The sequence below is a fragment of the Sorex fumeus genome, unplaced genomic scaffold (assembly GCF_029834395.1).
Source record: "Sorex fumeus unplaced genomic scaffold, SorFum_2.1 ptg000003l, whole genome shotgun sequence".
NCBI classification, from domain to species: Eukaryota; Metazoa; Chordata; class Mammalia; order Eulipotyphla; family Soricidae; genus Sorex; species Sorex fumeus.
The window spans coordinates 3,130,417-3,153,866 of record NW_026606060.1 but is presented as its reverse complement, the minus strand read 5'-3'; the positions used below and the strand labels follow the sequence as shown (position 1 = coordinate 3,153,866).

The following is a 23,450-nucleotide window of genomic DNA, read 5'->3' as shown; positions in this document are numbered from 1 at the left end:
AGGATGGTTCAACATTCGGAAATCAATCAACATAATCCATCATATCAACAAAAGAAAAGATAAAAATCATATGATCATATCAATAGACGCAGAGAAAGCTTTTGACAAGATCCAGCACCCATTCATGATGAAAACCCTTGCCAAAATGGGGATAGAGGGGACTTTCCTCAATATAGTTAAAGCCATCTACCACAAACCTACAGCAAACATCATCCTCAATGGGGAAAAACTGAGACCCTTCCCCCTAAGGTCAGGGACGAGACAAGGATGCCCACTCTCTCCACTACTGTTCAATATAGTACTGGAAGTACTTGCAATAGCGATTAGGCAAGAAAAAGATATTAAGGGCATCCAGATAGGGAAAGAAGAAATTAAGCTCTCACTATTCGCAGATGACATGATACTATACTTAGAGAACCCTAAAACCTCTACCAAGAAACTCCTAGAAACAATAGGCTTGTATAGTAAAGTGGCAGGCTATAAAATCAATACCCAAAAATCCATGGCATTCCTATACGCAAATAGTGAAAGAGAAGCAAGTGACATCAAGAAAACAATCCCATTCACAATTGTGCCCCAGAAAATCAAGTATCTAGGAATCAGCTTAACTAAGGAAGTAAAGGACCTGTACAAGGAAAACTACAAAACGCTACTTCAGGAAATAAAAGAGGACACGAGGAAATGGAAAAATATCCCCTGTTCATGGATGGGGAGAATCAACATCATCAAAATGGCAATACTTCCCAAAGCACTATACAAATTCAATGCAATCCCTATAAGGATACCCATGACATTCTTCAAAGAAATGGAGCAAACACTCCTGAAATTTATATGGAACAATAAGCCCCCGTGAATAGCTAAAGCAATTCTTGGGAAAAAGAAAATGGGAGGAATCAACCTCCCTAACCTCAAACTCTACTACAAGGCAGTAATAATTAAAACAGCATGGTACTGGAACAAAAGCAGAGCTGCAGACCAATGGAACAGAGTTGAATATACTGACATTTCCTCCCAAACATATAATCATCTAATTTTTGATAAGGGGGCAAGAAAAGTGAATTGGAGCAGGGAAAGCCTCTTCAACAAACTGTGCTGGCAAAATTGGACGGCTACATGCAAAAAAGTGGGCTCAGATCTCTGCCTAACACCATGCACAAAAGTAAGATCAAAATGGATTTATGACCTCAACATCAGACCAGAATCCATAATGTTTATTGAAGACAAAGTCGGCAAAACTCTCCATGATATTGAAGCTAATGGTATCTTCAAAGATGTCACGCCACTGGCTGAGCAAGTGAAAACAGAGATAGACAAATGGGACTATCTTAAACTAAGAAGCTTCTGCACCTCCAAAGAAACAGTGACCAAAATACAAAGACAGCCTACAGAATGGGAAAGGATATTCACCAAGTACACATCCGACAAGGGGTTGATATCAAGGATATACAAGGTACTGGTTAAACTCCACAAGAAGAAATCACCCAACCCCATCAAAAAATGGGGTGAGGAAATGAACAGAAACTTTCGCAAAGAAGAAATTCGAATGGCAAAAAGGCACATGAGAAAATGCTCTACATCACTAATCATCAGAGAGATGCAGATCAAAACCACAATGAGATATCATTTCACACCACAGAGACTGGCCCACATCCACAAGAACAAAAGCAACCGGTGCTGGCGCGGATGTGGCGAGAAAGGGACCCTCCTTCACTGCTGGTGGGAATGCCGGCTGGTCCAACCCTTTTGGAAAACAGTATGGACGACTCTCAAAAAATTAGAATTTGATCTGCCATTTGACCCAGCTATAGCACTCCTGGGAATATATCCCAGAGAGGCAAAAAGGTATAGTCAAAGTGACATCTGCAATTGTTTGTTCATTGCAGCACTCTTTACAATAGCCAGAATCTGGAAAAAACCTGAGTGCCCAAGAACAGATGACTGGTTAAAGAAACTTTGGTACATTTACACAATGGAGTACTATGTAGCTGTTAGAAAAGATGAAGTTATGAAATTTACATACAAGTGGTACTACATGGAAAGTATCATGTTAAGCGAAATGAGTCAGAAAGAGCGGGATAGACACAGAAAGATTGCATTCATCTGGGGAACATAAAGCAACAAAAAGTGAGAGTGACACACAGGAATGGCTGAGATTAGTACCAGGAATTTTGCTCCATGAATGGAAGGCCAGCCACAGGCTCTAGGTGAAAAGGAAGCTCAGATAGAGAAGAGATTACCAAATGAAGGGTGTTGTGAGGGCCCTCCCAGGGTGGGAGAAGCATGCTAAAAGTAGTCGATAGACCAAACATGATTGCCACTCAAAGCCTCTCTTGCAAAACACAGTACCCAAAAGAAGAGAGAGAGAACAAGGGGGAATACCCTGCCACAGAGGCAGGATGGGACGGGGGGGGGGGGGATGAGGGGGGGGATGCTGGGACCCATGGGGATGGATGACGGGCACTGGTGGAGGTATGGGGACTTGATCATTGTATAACTGAAACCCAAGCACAAAATTTGTAAGCCTATAACTGTACCTCATGGTTTTTCACTAATAAAAAAAAAAATAAATAAATAAATTAAAAAAAAAAATAAATAAATATAGGAATAAGCTTGCCAATTTTTCTTAATGCTGCTGGAATTTTGATTTGGGATGTGTTAGATTGATAGTTCAACAAGGAGAAAATGGACATCTTCACATTATAAGTCTTGGCATTTTATGGGTCTGATATGTTTCCTATTCAAATATTGTCTCATTAAAGCTTTATAGTTCTCAGCATGTATCTAGAGAAAGAGGATAAAGGAGCTGGAGAAAAGTGTGTTTGCCTGTAGCTGTACTTTTAAAGTAGATCTCAAGTGTTCGCTACTCTTACAATGAAACATAACCTTTGACTCGTAAAAACAAAAATGAAGTGAAGTTGCATTATTTCAGTTCAGGTGTCTGTCGTATCAGCAAATAGAAGCGGGAGAGATAGCACAGCATCGGGTGCTTGCCACGAGTCCTACCAGGTTTCATCCTCGCACTACAAAGAATCCCTGAGTGAAGGGGTAGTCCCTGAATGCAGAGCCACGACTAAGCCCTGAGCACAGCTGGCTGTGGCCCCCAATCAAAGAAAATCAACAAGTTGATTCTACATTAATTTTACCACTAAAAGTCCATTTCAGTACTCCCCATAAAATTGTCCTTTTACCCAAATTTTCCAACCCAAGCCCCTGATGCTAACCATCCAATGGTCTTATATTTTAAAAGTTTATTTTTGCACTATTTAGTTCATTTTTTTTTTAAATGGTTTGGTTTGGGGGTCAAATGCATCTGTGCTCAGGGCTTCTGGTTACGTCTGGTAATGCTTAGGAGATCATGTGTGATGCTGGCATCCAGCTGGGCTTGGTGGTTAAGGCAAGCTCCTTTACTCCTGTATCATTTCTTTGACCCTGAGTCCTTCATTTGTTTTCTCCGTGTCATGCGTATATGTGAATGAAATCATACTGTGTTTGCCTTTCACCTGAGAGATTTCGCTAAGCATAAACTCTCCCAAGTCCAGCCATGTTGTTGCAAAGGACAGGACTTAATCTTTTTATAGCTCTGTTCTGTTATGTATACAGCCCACAGCTTCCTTATCTATTCTTATGTTGATGGACGATCTTAGCTAGTTTTTGGACCTTGTCTGTTGTATGTGATGCTTCAGTAAACATGGGAGTAGAGCTTGAGAAATTAGTATTTTTTGGGAAAAACTCAGGAGAGGCTTCATTTTTAGTCATCCCCACGTTATTTTCTGTAATGACTGTACCAATTTTCTTTTCTCCACATCCTCTCCAACATTGCTGTTCCTTTTATTTCGGATAACAGCCATTCTCCTTGTTGCATTTAAAAGTAATTTAGTTGTTACTATTGAGTTGTAAGAGTTATTTAGGCATTTTGATTATTCTTTATGTGATTTTTCAAATATTTGTTCCTATTCCTTTCACTCTGTTGGGAGTATCCATTGGTGTATACTAGTTTTTTTTTTTTTTTAATCTTTTGTTGGTGGGGTGGGAGACACCTGGCCATGCTCAGATTTTACTCCTGGCTTTATGCTTAGGGACGACTCCTGACAGGGCTCAGAGGACCATGTGCGGTGCTGGGGATCAAATAGGGTTGTCTATATGCCATGCAAATGCCTTAACCCCTGTACTATCTCCCTGGCTCAAACTTTAATCTTGATGAAATCATTTTATCTATTTTTCCTTTTCTTTTGTTTTTTGGGCCACACCTGGCTGTGTTCAGGACTTACTCCTGGCAAGGCTTGGGGAAGCATATGTGGTGCTGGGAATTGAACCCGGTCAACCATGTGCAGGTAAGTCCCTTACTCACCCTTTTATCACTGTTGCCCCTCCTTTTTCTTTTTTAACCTTATTTTTGGTAGCAGAATGAGTATAGAGAAACTATCCCAAATCTATTGTCATAAAGATTTCCCTGTATGATTTTTAAAAATAAGCATTTTTCTTCAGGTTTTTTGTGTGTTCTTATTTTCTCCTTGTTTGGGGGCCATTCTTGGAGGTACTCAGAGGCTATTTCTGGCTTGATGCTTGGGGGTGGATCCAGGCAATACTCTGAGGACTATGTGGTACCCGGAATGGAAACAGAACTTCCTGTGTGAAAGCAAGTACTCCGGCCTAGTGAACTGTCTCTTGAACCTTTCAATAGAGTTTTCCGCTAAGAGTTTTATTTGAGTTTCATTTAATTTTTTTTATAAAGTTGTTCACGATGACTTATTACATTCAATGTTCCAACAACAATCCCACCATCATTGCACCTTCCCACCACCATTATTTCCTGTTTTTCCTGACCATCATCCAAGCCTGCCCCATTAGCCGGCCCTTTATGATTTATTTCATATTGCTTGTTTTATTTTTTTCTTTTCGGGTCACACCCAGTGATGCACAGGGGTTACTCCTGGCTCTGCACTCAGGAGTTACTCCTGGCGGTGCTCAGGGGACCATATGGGATGCTGGGAATAGAACCCGAGTTGGCCATGTTCAAGGCAAACGCCCTACCCGCTGTGCTACCACTCCAGCCCCTCATATTGCTTGTTATGAATAATTCAGTATAATTGGTCAAAAAGATTTCCTAGAAAAAAGTGTGTGAAGATCATTGTATCTCATTCTGGAGCCATTAAGCCCTTATATAAGAGATGACTAACATGTTACAGGTTAAGCCTTGTGTGCTAATATTTTCTTAATAGTCATTGGTTGCCTTCTACTTTACATCCTGTCCAGTGTGGTGTTCTACTCCTAGTATGTCAGTGGTGTAGAGTTTGAGATGTTGCACTTCAGGAATTCTAAAATTCTGAATGGGGTGATAATTGCTTTAATTGCTGGAATTAAAGTTTTAACTGGATGGTGACTTTGGGATCCAGAGGCATCTCTGCAGCTTGTTGATTATCTCCTTCAAGATTCATTTATGAGTCTCTGGATCATGGTCGGTTACTGAGCTTATATGGTACAAAGGCAGTTCATGGGCATGACCTCCAGGCTCCCAGAAGCACAGGGAGATGTGGGGAGGTAGCCCAGCCCCAGCTTCATGAGTGCCTGGAGATTTCAGTCACCAAACTCACATACCTGAGTTTTTCGACAGATTCATTCCTGGATGAGGCTTTTCCCGAGTCTGTGGATGGATTCTGGCAATGAGCATGGTGGCAATTAGAGTATGGAGGCTTTTGACTGCCAGGGCTCTGTTTGGGCGGGTGGTAGGCTTAACCGCCCCCCCACCCCCACCCCAGGGTGCCCCGGATGAGAGTCACCCTGGTGTGGGGTCTGGAGGCATTTCCTAAGTTTTATTATTTTGGTTTATGGACCACACCAAGTGATGCTCAGGGTTTACTCCTTGCTGTGAACTCAGGAATTACTCCTAGTGGCATTCAGCGGACCACATGTGATGCTCGGGATAGAACCTGTGTTGGCCACATGTGGGAGGCAAATACCCTCCCACTGTACTATTTCTCTGGCCCTTTCTGTACGACTTTTAAAGGTTTGGGTTTTTAAACGTTTATTTTATTTTTATAAAGTTGTTCACAATATTTGATTACATTTAATGTTTGAACACCAATCCCACCACTATTACACCTTCCTACCACTGTATTCCCTTCCCGAACCCCTACCCCTAAAGCAGAACCAAAATAATTTATTTTGCATTGATTGCTATGAATAATCCGCTAAAATGATCCAAAAAAAGGTTTCTTAGAGGAAAGTATAGGAAGATTGTTGTATTTCACCCAGAAACCATTAAGCCCTTCTATAAGATTAGTAACATGTTGTTAAAGGGTGAGCCTATATGCCTACTTAAACACATACTTGCATACATACATATATATATGTATCTATAGATATATTTCCCCCTAAGATTGGTTGCCTTCTACTTTAAACCCAATCAAATGTGGTGTGCTACTCTTGGTATATCAGTGGCATAAAGTATGAGGTGTTGTGCAGCTGCAAATGTGGCCACATGGTCTAGAAGTAGATTTACTCCTGGTTCAGGCTCATCTGAGCATATTCATTGAGCAGCTGTGAGCCTGGAGGAGGTTGAATTTTGGAGGTTTTCAGCTGCTGGGCTGGGTCCCTTGGGGCGGGGAGGTGACTTCACCCGCCCCTCTCCAGGTTGCCCTGAATGAAACAGCCTGACACAGGGTCTGGGAGGCATGTCTATGGCGTATCATCAGTTTTAAAGGTTTTTCTTTGCCCTGAGTACTTTATAGTTTTAGCTCTTGATGTTTGTCTTGAATTCATTTGAGTGTGTTTTTGTTTATAGTGTAAGAGTGCAGCTTTAATTTTTTACATTTGTTTATCCGATTTTCCCCAGCTCCATTGGTTAAAAAGGCGGTCCCTTTACCATTGAGTAGTCCTTGGTCCTGTAAGTGTGGAGCAGTTTCTGGACTTTATTCATTGGTCACTTTTCAGTCTTTATGTCGGTATCATACTTGACCTCAGTGGTTTAGTTAGGAAGTTCTGAGATCCCGAAATGTGAGACCTCTAGCATGCTTGTTCTTTTGAAAGATTGTTGGGGGCATTTAAGGTCAGTTATAATTCTGCATGGTTTTTAAGATGAAATATTCTATTTATGCAATCTTATCATTGAATTTTTCTTGTAGAGTTTACATTGAATTTGTAGATGGCTTTGAGTACTGTTAACATTTTAACAGTACACACTTGTAATCTATAAACACTGAATTTATTCCTACTTATTTGTGTTGTCTTTAATTTCTTTTAGCAGTGTTTCATAATAGTTAGTAAGCATGTCTTTTACTCCCTGGATTATATTTACTACTACACATTTTATTATAATTGATAATGTTATCAATGGAATTATTTTCTAACCATATTTTCTTAGGTTGTTAATCAATAGATGATAAAGATTATTTTTGTGTTTAATTTTTCAAAAAATTTTGCCGCATTGGTAGTCTGTTCTAATTTTTTGTGAACATTTTAGGGTTTGTAAATATAAAATCACATCATTTTTGACCATAATTTTGCTTCGTTGTAATTTGAATGCCTTTTATTTTTATATCTAGACCAACTGCCATACCTAAGCTCCTTGTTTTATGTTGATTTTGATGTCAGAATAGGCATCCTTGCCTGTTCCAGTCTTAGTAGAAAAGCTTATGTTGAGATGATTTTCTTCTGTTCCTATTTGAATTTTTTAATTATTTAAAAAGGGTGCTATCGCTCCAGCCCAAGCACAGCAGGTAGGGCGTTTGCCTTGCATGTGGCTGATCCGAGTTCAATTCCTCCGTCCCTCTCAGAGAGCCCGGCAAGCTACTGAGAGAATCCTGTCCACACGGCAGAGCCTGGCAAGCTCCCCGTGTTCTAATTTGATATGCCAAAACCAGTAACAAATCTCAATGGAGACATTACTGGTGCCCGCTGATTTAGCAAATCGATGAACAATGGGAGGACAGTGCTAAAAAAGGGTGTTGAATTTTGTCAATGTATTTTTTTCTGTATCAAGTGAGATAATTGTGTTTCCCTCTTAACTATGTTAATGTATTGTATTTTATTGATTTTTTTCTCTATGTATTTATCCATCCAAACAATAAATCTGACGTGGTCATGTATGGCCTATGATCCTTTTTATACATTGTTAAATCATTTTATAAAGGTATTTTTCTCAATTGTTAATTTTTCTTTAAATATTTGATAGAATTTCCCACTGGAGTCATTTGATCTTAGATATTTATTTGCTGAGCGATTTAATTTTTTTTAATTCAATCTACTATTTGTATATTCAGAATTTGTATTTATTTCTTCATAGTGCTTTTTATTAAAGGAATTTGCCCATTTTGCTTAGATTATCCAGTTTGTTGACATAAAATTGTTCTTAGTATTTTTATAATTTTATTCATGTAAAATTGGTAGTACACTATATCTGATCTTAATTCTCTTCTAATAAGTAAAAACCTTAATTTTTTATTTTATTTTTAAGAATCAATGATTGAAAAAAAATCTTTAATGTAGGAGTACTGCTATTTATTCAGCCACTGATTAGCTGATTGAATTGGGCATGAACTCCACCTTACTTTTTTCTTTCATAATTTTATCTATTTTTCTTCTTATATTCATTTACTGAATCACTGTGGGAAAGTTACCATGCTTTCAGGTTTAAGTCTTGGTCATACAATGATCAAACACCTTTCTCTTCACCAGTACTCATTTTTCACCACCAAAAAAATATGGATCGCTTCACGAATTTGCGTGTCATCCTTGTGCAGGGGCCATGCCAATCTTCTCTATTTCATTCCAATTTTTAGTATATGTGCTGCCGAAGTGAGCACAATGATTAAAAAATTTTAGACTCATTGTTTATGTCTGAGGGGTACAGGGTCATCACACCACACCCACCACCAAAATACAATTGTGTTGTTGGATTTCAAAAGTTTGTTTTCATGGAACATGATCCGTTCCCTTACTTTTGTTTCCTTATATTCCAAACAAGAGTGAAATCAGCTGGTACTTGTCTTTCTCCTTCTGATGTATTTGTTTAACATGACACAATCTAATTTCATCCGTGCTCTTGGGATAGATATTGAGGAATGTAATTACTGGGCAATATAGTTGTATTTTTAAATTTTTGATATGTCTCCATACTGTTTTCCAGAGAGACGAAACAATCTCACTGATAGTTACTGAGGAATTCTTTTGTAACTACATCCCCTCAGCATTGGTTGTTTCTTGCCATTTGGATATAGACTGTTTTCATAGATGTTATATTTATTTTTAAATCTAATCATGGGATTTTTATTAAATTTTGTGATTAAATCTCAATTTATAATTGGGTGGTACTGTTATTAAGTTTCAATGTAGGATTGTTTATTGCTTCTGTAGAAAGTTTTTGAGACCTGAAAAACTGTAAGTTTTTTAAATAGCAGAATAGAATTCTATGTACACAGTATTTTTTTCTGAGAATAAAGATAATTAAATTTCTTCATTTCCAATCTATGTTTTTTCCCTTGGCTTATTTCATTAACATTCAAAACAATGTATTTCATTAACTAGAGTCCAAGCGTATTGTTTACTTAGATTTACTTATGTTAACAGGAAAAAATAAGTAATGGATAAAATTTTAAATAGCAGTGGTGAGAGAAAACATCTTGTTTACAATATTAAGCAAAAATTCTCGATTTTTTGGTATTATCTACTACATCAGCTGTAGATTATTCTTTAGATATCCTAAATCAGGTGGTGAAAATTTCTTCTGATCAAATTTTATTGAAATTTAAAACAATTGAATCACCGTGAGAGAATAGTTACAAAGATCTCATGATTAGATTTCAGTCATACATCGATTCAGCACCCACACCTCCACCAGTGTACATTTCCCACGACCAATATTCCCTGTATCCCTCCTGCCACACACCTGCCACCCTAGCTTGCCTCTATGGCAGGCACTTTTCTTCTCAGGTTTTAAAAATTGGTGTTGAAGCTTTCGAAAGATTTTTCTACATCTGTTGAAATCAAATGTACCATTTTAATGATGAAATACTTTGAGTTTCTAATGTTGAATTTTCAAATGCATTCACAAGATAAAACTCTCATACACTCAGTTATATTGTATTATTCATGGATCCTATCAGTTTGCTGAAATTTCACTGGGAATTTTTGCTATCATGCTCATGAAGAATATTGGTCTGTATATTTTTTTAGCGGTGTCAGGGTAATGCTAATTTTTATAGTGGGTTGAAAAGTATTTGTACCACTTTTGGTTTCTGGAAGAAACAATTTTTCTTTGTGGGAATATTTTAACTATGCATCGCATTTACTTTAATAGGAGACAAAGTAGGTTACCAGTGTCTTGAATAAACTTATTCAAGTTGAATAGTATTTCAAGGAATTTATTCATTTTATTTAAATTGCAAAATTGATTGAATGAAAGGTTGCAGTATATTTCTGCTGTGGTCTGAGTGTTTCAAATTCATATTTGTTGCTACCCAGTCACCAAAGTGAGATGGCAGTTAGGAGGGCAGGACCTTGATAGGTGATGTTTAGATGATGGCATTGGGGTCCTCATCAATACAGTTAATGACATTTTTTTCTCTTTTTGTGTCACACCTGGTGATGGACAGGGGTTATTCCTGGCTCGTGCATAGGCGGTGCTTAGGGGACTGTATGGGATGCTGAGAATTGAACCCAGGTTGGCTGTGTGCAAGGCAAACGCCCTACCTGCTGTGCTATCGCTCCAGCCCCAGTTAGTAACTTTTTGTAAGATATTCTAGTCCTTTTGTCAGATGGGCACAGAGTGAAAATCACAAGCTATTAATAGGAAAGCTCTCTCAAATTATCAGGTATTCTGGTGTTTTGGTCTTGGACTTCCAAGGCCTGTGAACTATGAGAATAAATTTCTGATGTCTGTAAGCTACTCAGTCTGTAGTATTTTGTTATAGCAGGCCAAATGGCATAGTCGTTTTTCTTATTTTTTTCATGTTTTCAGGATCTTTCAATTTCTAATACGGTCTTTTTATTTTCTCTCTTTATTATTAGTCTGGCTAGAGGCTTATCATGTATATTTCAAAGAGTTAACTTTTGACTTATTTGTATTTTCTATAACTTGTTTTAAATTTTATTTCTACTTTAAAATTTATTATTTCCTTATTTGCTTTGGTCTAATTTCTCAAACTGGAATTTCAGCTGTTTTTCTTGTTGTTGCTATTTTTCTAGTAACAATTAATGTTATAAAATTTCCTCTGGCTATTTCGGGCATTCGCCTTACAAGCGGCCAACATGGCCGACCCGAGTTCGATTCCTCCGCCCCTCTCGGAGAGCCCGGCAAGCTACCAAGAGTATTCGATATGCCAGACACAGTAACAACAAAGTCTCCAATGAAGACGTTACTGGGCCCGCTCGAGCAAATCGACGATCAACGGGAGGGCCTTTACCTTTACCTTACCTTTAAGTTTACATCACTATTTTGAAAGTTTATTTTTTTGAACTTAATTAAAACTCTTCTAATTTCCTTGTGATTTATTATTTGATTAATGGGTATTAATAAATGCATTAAAATTTCTGGGGATTTTTTAGAACCTTCTGTTACTGATTTCTGAATTCCAGTGAACTTGTAGCCTTTCCTTTGTGTATTTGAAATTTGTCAAGATTTGTTTTATGACAATAGCTTGGTGAACATTCCATGTGCTCTGTAAAAGAATGCATTTTTCTGTTTCTACATGGAGACGTCTATAATGTTAAAAATTATATTAAGTTGGCTGATAGTGTAGCTCACATTCTCACTGAATGTTTTACTCTACATTTTTACTGATTTCAGTTTGGTTATTATTGAGAGGAATGCTGAATTCTTTGGCAATAATTCTATACATCTGTTTCTCTTTCAGCTCTGTAAATTTTTATTAGAATTTGACTTTATTTACTTTTTACAATTCTTTATGTTTATATGTATTTTTTTCTTCAGAAAATAAAAGGGTTTATTAAAAAGTCGAAGAGAAAGAAACTCCCTTGCCAGGGTGACTATGAACATAGAACTAATTCCATTTCCTTATGTTTTTTAACTTATCAGTGGAACATGATGTTACTTGCTCTTTATATTTCACTGAATTATTATGTCAAATAGCACAACGGTAGGGCGTTTGCCTTACAAGCGGCCAACATGGACGACCCGAGTTCGACTCCTCCGCCCCTCTCGGAGAGCCCGGCAAGCTACCGAGAGTATTCGATATGCCAGACACAGTAACAACAAAGTCTCCAATGGAGACGTTACTGGGCCCGCTCGAGCAAATCGACGATCAATGGGAGGGCCTTTTTATTATGTCAAATAAAACTACAGGTATGATATGAATTTAAGATGGCATAGAAAACACTGATAAATACCTAAGACTATCTGTACTCATTTGCTATGTACATGACTATAGTGGATTTATTGTGTTTGCAGTAGAAAAAATTTTTCTATTTCTAGAAATGCTAGGTATTATGTAATTGAAAATTAGGAGGTAATAACATCTAAAAGGAATATATATTTAAAGTGTCCTTTAGAAATTTTTAATATGTTAAAACTTTCGTGTGATTTAACATTTAGATATGTAGCCTGATTTTATTGCATTTTCTTCCTTTCTTAAGGATTCTATTTCTCAAATGGATTTAAATGCTCAGGTGGATGATAATGGCATTAATGGAATAATTCAAATAGACGGAGCTGGTGATACATCTTCCAATGATGAAATAGAAACTAAAAAAGACTTAGATGAGAATGAATTTCCAGGGGCTATTGATGCAGGAGATCTGAAGGTTCTTGAAGATGAAGCCGACAGTGCATCAAATGAAGATTCAACAGCCAACAGCAGTGATAATGAAGACCCTGAAATAGACATTGTCGAAGAGGTACGAATCACCTTTTGCTTGGTTTTTGCCATCTCAGTGGTCTTCAGGAGTGACCTCTGGCAGTGCCCAGGGTATCGTATGCCATACTGGGGATCAAACTGGCATGGGCCGCATGCAAGCCAAGAATCTTACATGGATCACTTTTAAAATGAAATGTATAACATTTTGTACTTTAATATACTTTGGAATCAAAAGGACTGACAATTAAAACTAGCCTGCCCATTATTTAAAATGAGACTTATTTGTGCACGGGTAATTAAGCTCAGCATTGAGTACTTAGGACTTATGTACCACGTTTATCTTAGCTAAAGATAATGGGGAGTTTAGATGATAGGTATAGAAATAACAAAGGCAGCCTGGTTAGAAATGTATAACATATGCTGTCTTCCTCATAAATGCAATAAAGTAGTTATGAGTAATTAAGAAGCATGTACATAGTATCAACTGTCATTTATGATGATTTTATATATGCATGAGGCTGGAGCGATAGCACAGCGGGTAGGGCGTTCGCCTTACAAGCGGCCAACATGGCCGACCCGAGTTCGATTCCTCCGCCCCTCTCGGAGAGCCCGGCAAGCTACCGAGAGTATTCGATATGCCAGACACAGTAACAACAAAGTCTCCAATGGAGACGTTACTGGGCCCGCTCGAGCAAATCGACGATCAACGGGAGGGCCTTTACCTTTACCTTTACCTTTATATATGCATCAGATATTAATAATAATTTCTTTTGGAGGCTACAACTGACAGTGCTCAGAGGTTAGTCCTGGCTCTGTGCTCAGGGATCACTTCCGGCAGTGCTTGGTGGACTATACGTGGTGCCATATAACTGGTTTGGTTGCAGGCAAGGCAAGAGCCTGACCTGCTGTACCATCGCTCCAGCTCTGGGACCATACTTTCATCTGCTCTTGGTTATTTAATATTCCCAGTATCTCCTGAGTCTTATTACTACCCTTATTTTACAGATGAGAAACTGAGGTATGTGGGGGTTTCAGTAACTCAGAAGGTTAGTGTTGCAGTTGTTAGATGGCCAGGCTGAGACTCAGATTAATTAGATTTAATACAAAAAATACTATGAGCCAAGTTTCATTATCTCTGTATGGTCTCTCTAAAAAAATTCAAAGCATCATGACGTTCCTCAGTGTGACCATCTGTCATCCTTAGGACCCTTTAAATTCCGGAGATGATGTCAGTGAACAGGATGTGCCAGACCTATTTGACACGGAGAATGTGATTGTCTGTCAGTATGACAAGGTACTATGTTCAACCTTTGAATTTGGGCTTAATTTATTGCATTTATTTATTTATTGCTTTTTACAGTCACACCTGCTAATGCACAGGGGTTACTTCTTGATCTGCACTCAGGAATTACTCCTGGCGGTGCTCAGGGGACCATATGGGATGCTGCGAATCGAAACCGGGTTGGTTGTGTGCAAGGCGAACAATCTACCCACTGTGCTATTGCTCCAGTTCCTATTAATTGCATTTATAGTAAAAAGAAATGAAATGATGAGAACTATGATGATGAGTTACAGTTCACAGTTAAATTAAGTTTGAGATAGCTAATTGTGTATATTTCAGGGGGGTAAACTTTGAGCCTAACACTGTGCTGTGTGGGCTCAGTGATAAGAAAATCAAAAGTAATATTTATCTTAAGGAGATGACAGTCAGCCCCACTGAAACAAGATAGTTCTGTGTGGAATAATAGTAAGGCATACAACATGGTGGGAGTTACATTGAAAGCTAAAATACATTATAGGTAAATCAAACAACAAACTAGCATATAAATCAAATGTTAAGGTAGGTGCCACAGATAGTAAGTGCTAAAAGTGGCTAGAAAAATGGGAGAAGTCATTTGTAGTTGGAGTTTCCCACAAATCCTTGTTGGGTGATGAGGAATTTTGAAGTTTTGAATGATTTGTCAGATACATATCCATGTGGATTGTAGGGCACTCAGAGTGGACACATGGGAAAATTCTGCCTTGAATAAAGTGTTCTGAGAAGTAATGCTGAATGACTATTCACCAGAGCCAGAGTATGGAAACAACCTGAGTGCCCAAGAACAGACGAATGGATAAACAAACTATGGCACATCTACACAATGGAATACTATGCAGCTGTCAGGAAAAAATGAAGTCATGAAATTTGCCTGTAAATGGATGGGCATGGAGAGTATCATGCTGAATGAAATGAGTCAGAAGGAGAGGGACAGACACAGAATGACTACATTCATTTGTGGTATATTAAAAAACACATAGTAGAAGACTAATATCCATGGCCAGGGAAAACAGAGACTAGGAGGACTGTTCAATGGTTGGAACGAACCATAAGTGTGTGGGGTCTGAGGGTAGGTAAGATAGAGAAGAGATCACTATGACAATAATAGCTGGGAATGATCACGCTGGACAAGATCTGAGGGTTAAAAGTAGGTAAAGTGATATTCTTGTTACCTTTCAGTATCAGTATTGCAAACCACAATGCCCAAAAGGTGGGGAGCGAGGGAGGAGAGAGGGGACAGGGAGGGGAGAGAGAGGGGAGAGGGGGGAGAGAGGGGGAGAACGGGGGAGAGAAGGGGAGAGGGGAGAGAAGGGACGAGAGAGAGAGATAGAGAGAAACACCTGCCATAGAGGCAGGCATGGAGTGAGGTGGGGGGTGATGGGAGGCTACCTGGGGACACTGGTGCTGGGAAATGCCCACTGGTAGAGGGATGTAAGGGTCTGTCTCACAGTGATTCAATGAAAAAGTTAAAAAAAAAAGAATGCTGAATGGGAAGCAGCATTGGGAGCAAACTGAAAAATCCTGAATCTTGCTAGGAGAAATCCAAGTTTGATTGAATGGATATTAGCCTTTTCAGAATGTTACTAAGAAAACTGTAATTGGACTTAAACACCAATTAAAACAGTATTTGCTGATTTGGAAGAAACAAATGGTAAGAAAAATGGGGACAGTGAAGACATAAAGAGGCCAGAGACAAAATTAGGGAAGCAAATGTAGACTATGGAAAAGCCAGAGACTGTGAAGCAAGGACTCTGGAACTTGAGGATGAGTTCAACATTAGGACTGATGACAGGGGAAGCGGGGAGGGGGGCCGGGGGGGAGGGGTGTGTCTGTAGGTTTCTAGCCTAGAAGTTAACAACAATTTAGCAACTAAAATACAACACTCCTGTTTTTCTTTTTAAAAATGTGGTTATAATGATGTAGAATAATCAGTGTATGTCCTTAACTCACACATGTTTGCATCTTTTTTACACAAAGCACTTTTTAGATATAATTCATGTTATATAATTTATTTGCTTAATATGTATAGTGCTGCCTAGTATGTTATTTTCTATGTGCAGTTGTCAATAACATCAATTTTTAGAACATTTTTATTACCTCGACAGAAACCTTAGACCTGTAGCTGTCACTCCTTGTCTTCTTATTTCCTCCCACCCCGCCTTCAGGGAGAAGGTTCACATTTGCACACTCTCCCTCTCTATCAACGTCCTGACCCTGGAGTTTCCTGTAAAAGGAATAATAGAATTTGTAGACCGCATGAATGGATTTTAAAAAATTTCCCATTGTGTTTCAAGACTTAACCTGTATCATAGCATGTAACCATTTTATTGCTGAATACTAGTCCATCCATTGGATAAATATACAATGTTTGTCTGTAATGACTCATTTTCTGTTGATGGTATCTGTAGTTATCATTTGGAATATTCTGCCTTTTGGAAATGATGAAAGAACATTTGTGTACAGTGTTTTTTTCTTGCGTGAACATATGCTTTTATCTTGCTACCTTTTTAGAAGGTGGAACTCCGGGGTCATATGGCAATAGTTTAAGTAATGACCAGACCATTTTCCGAAATGGACAAACTTTTCTTATTCCTACCTGCAGCATATGACAGTTGATGTTGATCCATCTTCTCACCACCTGTGTGATCTGACTTGTTCTGGGGTCATAACCAGAGGTGCGCAGGGCTTCCTCCTGGCTCTGTACTGAGGGATCATTCCTGCCAGGGGTTTCGGATACCATATGAGATGCCAAGGATTGAACCCGGTTGGCTGTATGCAGGGCAAGTGCCCTGCCTACGTACTATATCTCTGAACTCATCATCTGACATTTTTATTCTTATCATCTTAGTATGTGTGAAATGTCTTATTCTGGTGTTGATTTGCATTTCTCTGAAGACTAATGTAGATTTACACCTTTGATTTTTTTTTCAGTATCAGTTTCAGTATACATTGGGGAAAGAGATGCTAATGTTTCAGAGTTCCATAAAAATACTGAATTGTTTTCTCTAAAACTAAGATAGTTTTTTTCTTCATGTAATATTTTGTCTGAGAGAAAGTGTCATTTGGATCCTCGTAAGCATAAGCAGAGGGAAAGAGGTGCAATAGAAAAGGGACAGTATATTTTGTTTACTTTGTTTTGGGGCCCTGCCTGGCTGTGCTTTGGGCTCTCTTTACTCTCGCTCAGAGGTCACTCCTGAAGGGGCTCAGGCACTATGTGGGGTCCCGGGAATGGAACCTGCATGCAAAGCAGGCACCTTACCTATGAGACTATTTCTCTGGCCCTCAGAACAGTTCTTTAAAACTTATCTTAATTTCTTGTGAATAGTGTACATACTCGATATGCCAAACACAGTAACAACAAGTGTCACGATGGAGACGTTACTGGGCCCACTTGAGCAAATCGATGAACAATGGGAGGACAGTGACAGTGACAGTGACAGTGTGCATATTGATATTAAATGCACAGTGTTAAGAAGTCTAGTTGTCCAAGGGTACTTTTAAACGAATGAATATTTTATGAACAGTACTAAAATTTAATGGAAGCCAGGGCATGCGGGAGCAGTTGAAAGGTTTTTAAAAGGGAGTGATAAAGTTGAAGACAGATGACAAAGAGGAAATATCTGTAAGGCCAAAATCGTACGGAGTAGGGGCGACACTGATTTTTATAAAAGCAGAATTTCTGTGTTCTGCTCATTGGCAAGCTTGTTTCAATTAGCATTGAATGTACCAGACTCTTAGAAGAGCTTTATTACTCCATGTGCTTTGAAAGCAAAGACATCAGTTGGGAGAACAGAAGTTTGAGTCTTAGCCCAGCCTCCTGGATGAGAGTGTGTGTTTAATATTCTTAGGTGACTTGTGTCCTCATTAAACTTTGAGAAGAGCGATTTTGTTGTGGTTTCTTTCACTTTTCCCCCCTCCCCCACTCCACATATGGTTTTGAATGGGATTTAACTTTAAAACTTAAAAGTCACAATTATGGAAAAATGTTAAGATACTAAGACGTGCAATAAAAAGATCAAGCAAAGGTCACTCATGTGTATATTGGGTGAGAAAGGTCGAGACATATGTAGAAGCTCAGGAATAGCAATTAATATGAAGAAATAAGGATGCTATACAAAGGATTAATGTGACAAAGACTGAGGGTGCGTTCTGCTATAAATAGCTCTATACAGTGGAATGTAAACAGAATATGTTTCATTCATCAGTGAACAGACTTTGGTTTATTATTGGATTTCACCTTTAGTGATAACACAATGAGTAATTGGTAAACAGTTAACAAATTCTCTCTGTACATTATGTTTATTTTTGTGGCTAGAAAATAAAAATACTATAAAAGATAAGCCATGTAAAATCTACTTCTTTTTGTTCTTGTTTATTTTTGGATACAAACGATGATGCTCAGGGGTTCCTCCTGGCTCTGCACTCACCGATCGATCCTGGTGGTGCTTGGGGACTATTTGGGGTGTCAGGGATGAGACCCAGGTTAGCAGCATGTGAAGCAAGCACCTTACCTGCTGGATGATCACTCTGGCCCTGGACAATTTGGTTCTTGTTCCTTCAGTATTGTGCTTACTATTAGCAGCTCTCTGTCTTTTCATTGAGAACAAGAAAATAGCCCATTTTATTAGTTTCTTAATCTATTTAACATTTGTAACATTTCTTTATTCAAGTAGGAGCCTGAATAGCATAGAGAGCATTGATTGTATAGGTGTGTTCTATACCACGTCTTTTTAATAGATTAACATGGGAGATCTTTGTGCTGATATATATATATGTATATGTCTATATGTTTATATTATATATTGAATCAGCATGAGATAAACAGTTACAAGGTTGTCATGATTGGGTTTCAGTCAAACAGTGTTCTAACACCTGTCCCTTCACCAGTGACATTTCCCACCACCAATGTCCCTAGTTTCCCTCCCTCCCCCCCTTTCTCCAGCCTACTTCTCTGCGGGCACTAGTCTCCCTCCCCCTCTTCCTGTCTCTCTCCCTCTCCCTCCTCCTTTTCTCTCTCTTGCTCCCCCTTCTCTCCCTCTTTTTCCCTCTCCCCCACTTTCTCTTTCTCTCTCCCTTCCCCCCCACCTTTTTGGGCATTATAATTTGTAATACAGGTACTGAAAGGTTATCATATTTGTCCCTTTACCTCCTTTCGTGACTCAGTTTTTGTTCAGAGTGACCATTTCCAACTGTCTTTGTCCTGGTGGTCCCTTCTCCATCCCAGTTGCCTTCCCAGCACCACCACTTGTGACAAACTTCCAACCACGAACCATTCCTCGTTGCCCTTATTCCCATTGTTCCGGGTATTAGTCTCATGCTATTTCTTTTCATAGCCCACACGTGAGTTCAGTCTTTTTATCTTCGTCCCTCTCCCTCTGACTCATTTCACTCAGCATGCTAATATTTTTATAATTGTATGATCTCTCAATGTGTTAAAACTTAGGCAATTTTCTATTGAGTATTTGTGCTACTTTTAATTGTTTGCTATTGTGTAACTATGTACACCAGTTTGTAAGTGTGAAGATATGCTTTCTTAATTGTGAAGACATATGTATGAAATAAAACTCCCAAAATGGCAAAACTAGTTATAGGGCCATTGTAGTTATTTTGTAATGCCTAAGGACCTTCTGAAGTGTTCCAGTATATATTCCTGTTATCACGGTCGATGGTGCTGCTTTTCTTACAGTCTTGCCAATAGAGTCTAACAAAGTGTTAGACTCTTTGCTACTATAAAAAGTAAAAAAAAATAATATCTTGAAATTTTACATTTTCATCTGTTGAAGGGCCATTTGTGTTGCTTTTGTGTGGACTGCTGGTTTATGGCCTTCATTTTAACCAAATTATATTTTAAATTTATTTCTAGGAGCTCTGTACTATTGAGGGGGATTATGAACCCCTGGCATATGCAGAAATACTTTTTACTCAGCTATTTTGCTTTTAGAGCTTTTATTCATGTAGATACTGAATTTGTCGACCTTCATTTTTATGGCTCCGAAATTCTGAGTCATGAATAAAAAGCTCTTTCTTATATCAGTAGTTTAAAAGTTCAGCATGCTTTCAGTATTTTTTTTTGCTTTATTTAAAAAAATGTGACTTTATTTGGTGTATCATGTGACATACTCTTAGAGCTATTTTTTTTTTTATAATTGGCTACACAGTTTTCCTGGCATTACTTACATTGTCAATGTACTTAAAAAGTACATTTTATTCCCATTGACAATAGAAAGATTCTTTTTTTAAGCTACTAAATTTTATACATTCTAAGATCTATTGCTTTTCTATTTTATTCCACCAGCTTGTCTAGCCATTGGTTGTAGTACATTGATTTATTTTTTAATATCTGGCAGGGTTTTTAAGGACTTCTTCAAAATATCCTTTTCTAGAGTTTACCTGAATACTCTTGTGTATTCACTTTAGACTCAGTTATAGCTTGTTTGGATCTAAATAAGCATTGTTGATATTTTCATAAGATCACATTAGATTGCTGGAATTTTGTGTGTTTAATTTTTTAAATTTGATAAAGCTATTAGGATAAGTTGTTTCTGCGGAAAGGGTTCTATTTCTGGTCAGATTTTACCATCTGTGTTGAGTTCAGAATTCTGTAGTTACTCTTAAGTTCGCAAAGTTGAAAAAGTAAATTTTAATTTTTATTTATTGGGCTATGGCCGGTAGTGCTTTTGGGCTACTCTTCACCCTATGCTTGGGGGTCTTTGTGTTGCCAGGGGCCAAACTGGGATTGACGCATGTAAGGTGAGAGCCTTCACCCTGGTCTGATCGTTCTGGCTCTCCCAGAAGTTACTTTTAAAGTTATGTGCCAAGGAAAATTTGAGGTCCAATCTCAGAGATAAAAATTTTCATTATTAGGACATTTTCCGCCACACAAATAGAGGTTTATACCTTGTTTTCTTGTACTTCCCAAGATACATTGGAATATTAGTCACAGTTCTCACATTGATTTCAGCATTTGCAGCCAGCACCTATTTTTCATGTTTGATTTTAGCCTTTGATTTCTGATCATCTCTAAGACTTTTTATTTTTTTATTTTTAATTAATTAATTTTGCTTTTTGGGTCACTCCCAGCCATGCACAGGGGTTACTCCTGGCTCATGCACTCAGGAATCACTCCTGGCGGTGCTCGGGGGACCATATGGGATGCTGGGAATTGAACTCGGGTCAAACGCATGCAAGGCAAATGCCCTACCTGCTGTGCTATTTTCTCCAGCCCCTCTAAGACTTTTTAAAGATTCATTGTGCTTTACCCATAAGTGAAAATGATTTTATGATTTACTATCTCTTGAAGTTGTAAGATTTCCTAGTTTTAATTTTGTCCATTTCTAGGATGATTTTTGAGTCCAAAGAATAGCCGATAGAATTAACCTATGTATAGTGCTTTGCTGTGAATTTCTGCTTCGAAGTGAAACATTATCTTGTCTTCATTCCTGATAATATTAACTCTATCCTCTATTCTTATTATCAGCATTCTGAACTCTTTACTCTTTGTGAGTAACCATGTTTTTCCTCAGGACTTTTGCAGTTCCAATCCCTTTTGCTGAAATTGTTCTTTATTCAGTATCTTTCTGATCTTTGTCTCCACCTTCTTCCAGGGTTTTCTCTACAAGTCAGATTCATCCTGATTTCCCTGATTAAAACTTTAGGTCTACCTGGTTTTCTGATCTTCATTTTCCTGCCTTATAATTCATAGCACTTAACACCATTTAACATTCTATATAGGTACTCTTTCACAAGGATTTTTTTTACCTTTTAAAAAAATTTTTTGTTTTATTATTTTTTTTAAAGAAACCACTGAAAAAGTGGTTCTACATGGAAAGTATCATACCAAGTGAAATGAGCCAGAAAAAGAGGAACAGGCGTAGAAAGACTGCACTCATCTGGGGAATGTAATGTAACAGAATGGGAGTTGAACACCCAAGAATAGTTGAGATAAGTACCTGGAGGTCTGCTCCATAGCTTGGAAGCCAGCAGCACATGCTGGGGGAAAAGGCAGCTCAGATAGAGAAGGGAACACAAAGTAAAGGATGTTGGGAGGACTCGCTTGCGATGCGAGATGCATGCTGAAAGTGGACTGTAGACCGAACACGATGGCTACTCAATACCTCTGTTGCAAACTACAACACCCTAAAGTAAAGAGAGAGCAAATACTCTGTCACAGAGGTCGGATGGGGTGGGGGGTTTGGGGGTGCGAGGGCTACTGGGATCATTGGTGGTGGAGAATGGACACTGGTGGAGGGATGGGTACTCGAGCATTATATAACTGAAACCCAAGCACAAAAGTTTGTAAGTCTACAACTGTACCTCATGGTGTTTCACTAATAAAAAAAAAGAAAGAAAAAAATCACTGATATATTTTCTTTACCTGAAACCATATCTGACACACAGAAAATCAGATGCTTGCTAAAGGAATCAATAAATAATCTTCAATAGCCCTAATTTTTAAAGAATTACCAGTTAAGAATGATCCTATATGATAAGCAGATAAATGTAAAAGACCTATTTAGCTTGTAAAATTAATTAATTTAGAATGTTTTTCTCCCATTAGATTCATCGAAACAAGAACAAATGGAAGTTCTATTTGAAAGATGGTGTTATGTGTTTTGGAGGGAGAGACTATGTATTTGCAAAGGCCATCGGTGATGCAGAGTGGTGAAATGCATGAGCTCAGTATCACATAAACGTTCTTTATTGTGCAACATTTTTCTATAATATAATCCAGCATGGCGCTACTCAGATTTTTAGTTCACTGTATGAAATTTAATAAAATTATATCAGATGCAGATACAAATGTATATAATTTTACATTCCACTAATTCACTTTTATAAAAACAGGATTTCTTTGTTTTATTTTATACCCTTGTTAAGTACAGAGTATCAGGTGTGGAGAAACATAAAGAAATGTCTTGTTTCTTTATTCTTGAAGGAAAACTCAAATCAGATTCCAATTCCCCTTCTTGGTGGAGTTAGTACCATGTGTTAGATTGAGGCAGTGTTCCTCCCCCTTTACCCCACAGAATGCTACAAAAACTCCTGGGGAGTGCTTAGAAGCAGAACTTCTAAGAAGGCTTCTCTGGTTTTTCACTCTACACTCTGGCTCTAGCAGAATGCTGACTGTCTAAGCCCAGAGGGTCCCTTGGCAGTGAGACCTCTGCTGAATTTAGATACTTGAGCACGGATATTTTTGCTGAGGATCTATTGAATTTACCATGTAAGAGAGTGGGTTAATCTCTTTTTTCCTTTCCTTTCCATTTTTTTTTCTTTTTGGGTCAACCCAGCAATGCACAGGAGTTACTTCTGGCTCTGCACTCGGA

The 23,450-nt window shown here is 38.3% G+C and overlaps 1 protein-coding gene and 1 non-coding gene across 2 annotated transcripts in view; one reads left to right on the top strand and one right to left on the bottom strand.

Moving 5' to 3' along the window:
- GTF2A1L (general transcription factor IIA subunit 1 like) overlaps positions 1–22,826 on the top strand; it is a 73,159-nt gene extending 50,333 nt beyond the window's left edge. Inside the window, exons 7-9 of the mRNA XM_056118850.1 lie at positions 12,589–12,849; positions 14,014–14,103; positions 22,685–22,826. Coding sequence (XP_055974825.1) covers positions 12,589–12,849; positions 14,014–14,103; positions 22,685–22,792 — 459 coding nt within the window. The 3' untranslated portion in view covers positions 22,793–22,826. The remainder of the gene's footprint in view (positions 1–12,588; positions 12,850–14,013; positions 14,104–22,684) is intronic.
- LOC130029040 (U6 spliceosomal RNA) lies at positions 8,694–8,801 on the bottom strand. Its single transcript, XR_008793260.1, has one exon. It is a non-coding gene; the product is annotated as a U6 spliceosomal RNA (small nuclear RNA).
- Positions 22,827–23,450: the final 624 nt, after the last annotated feature.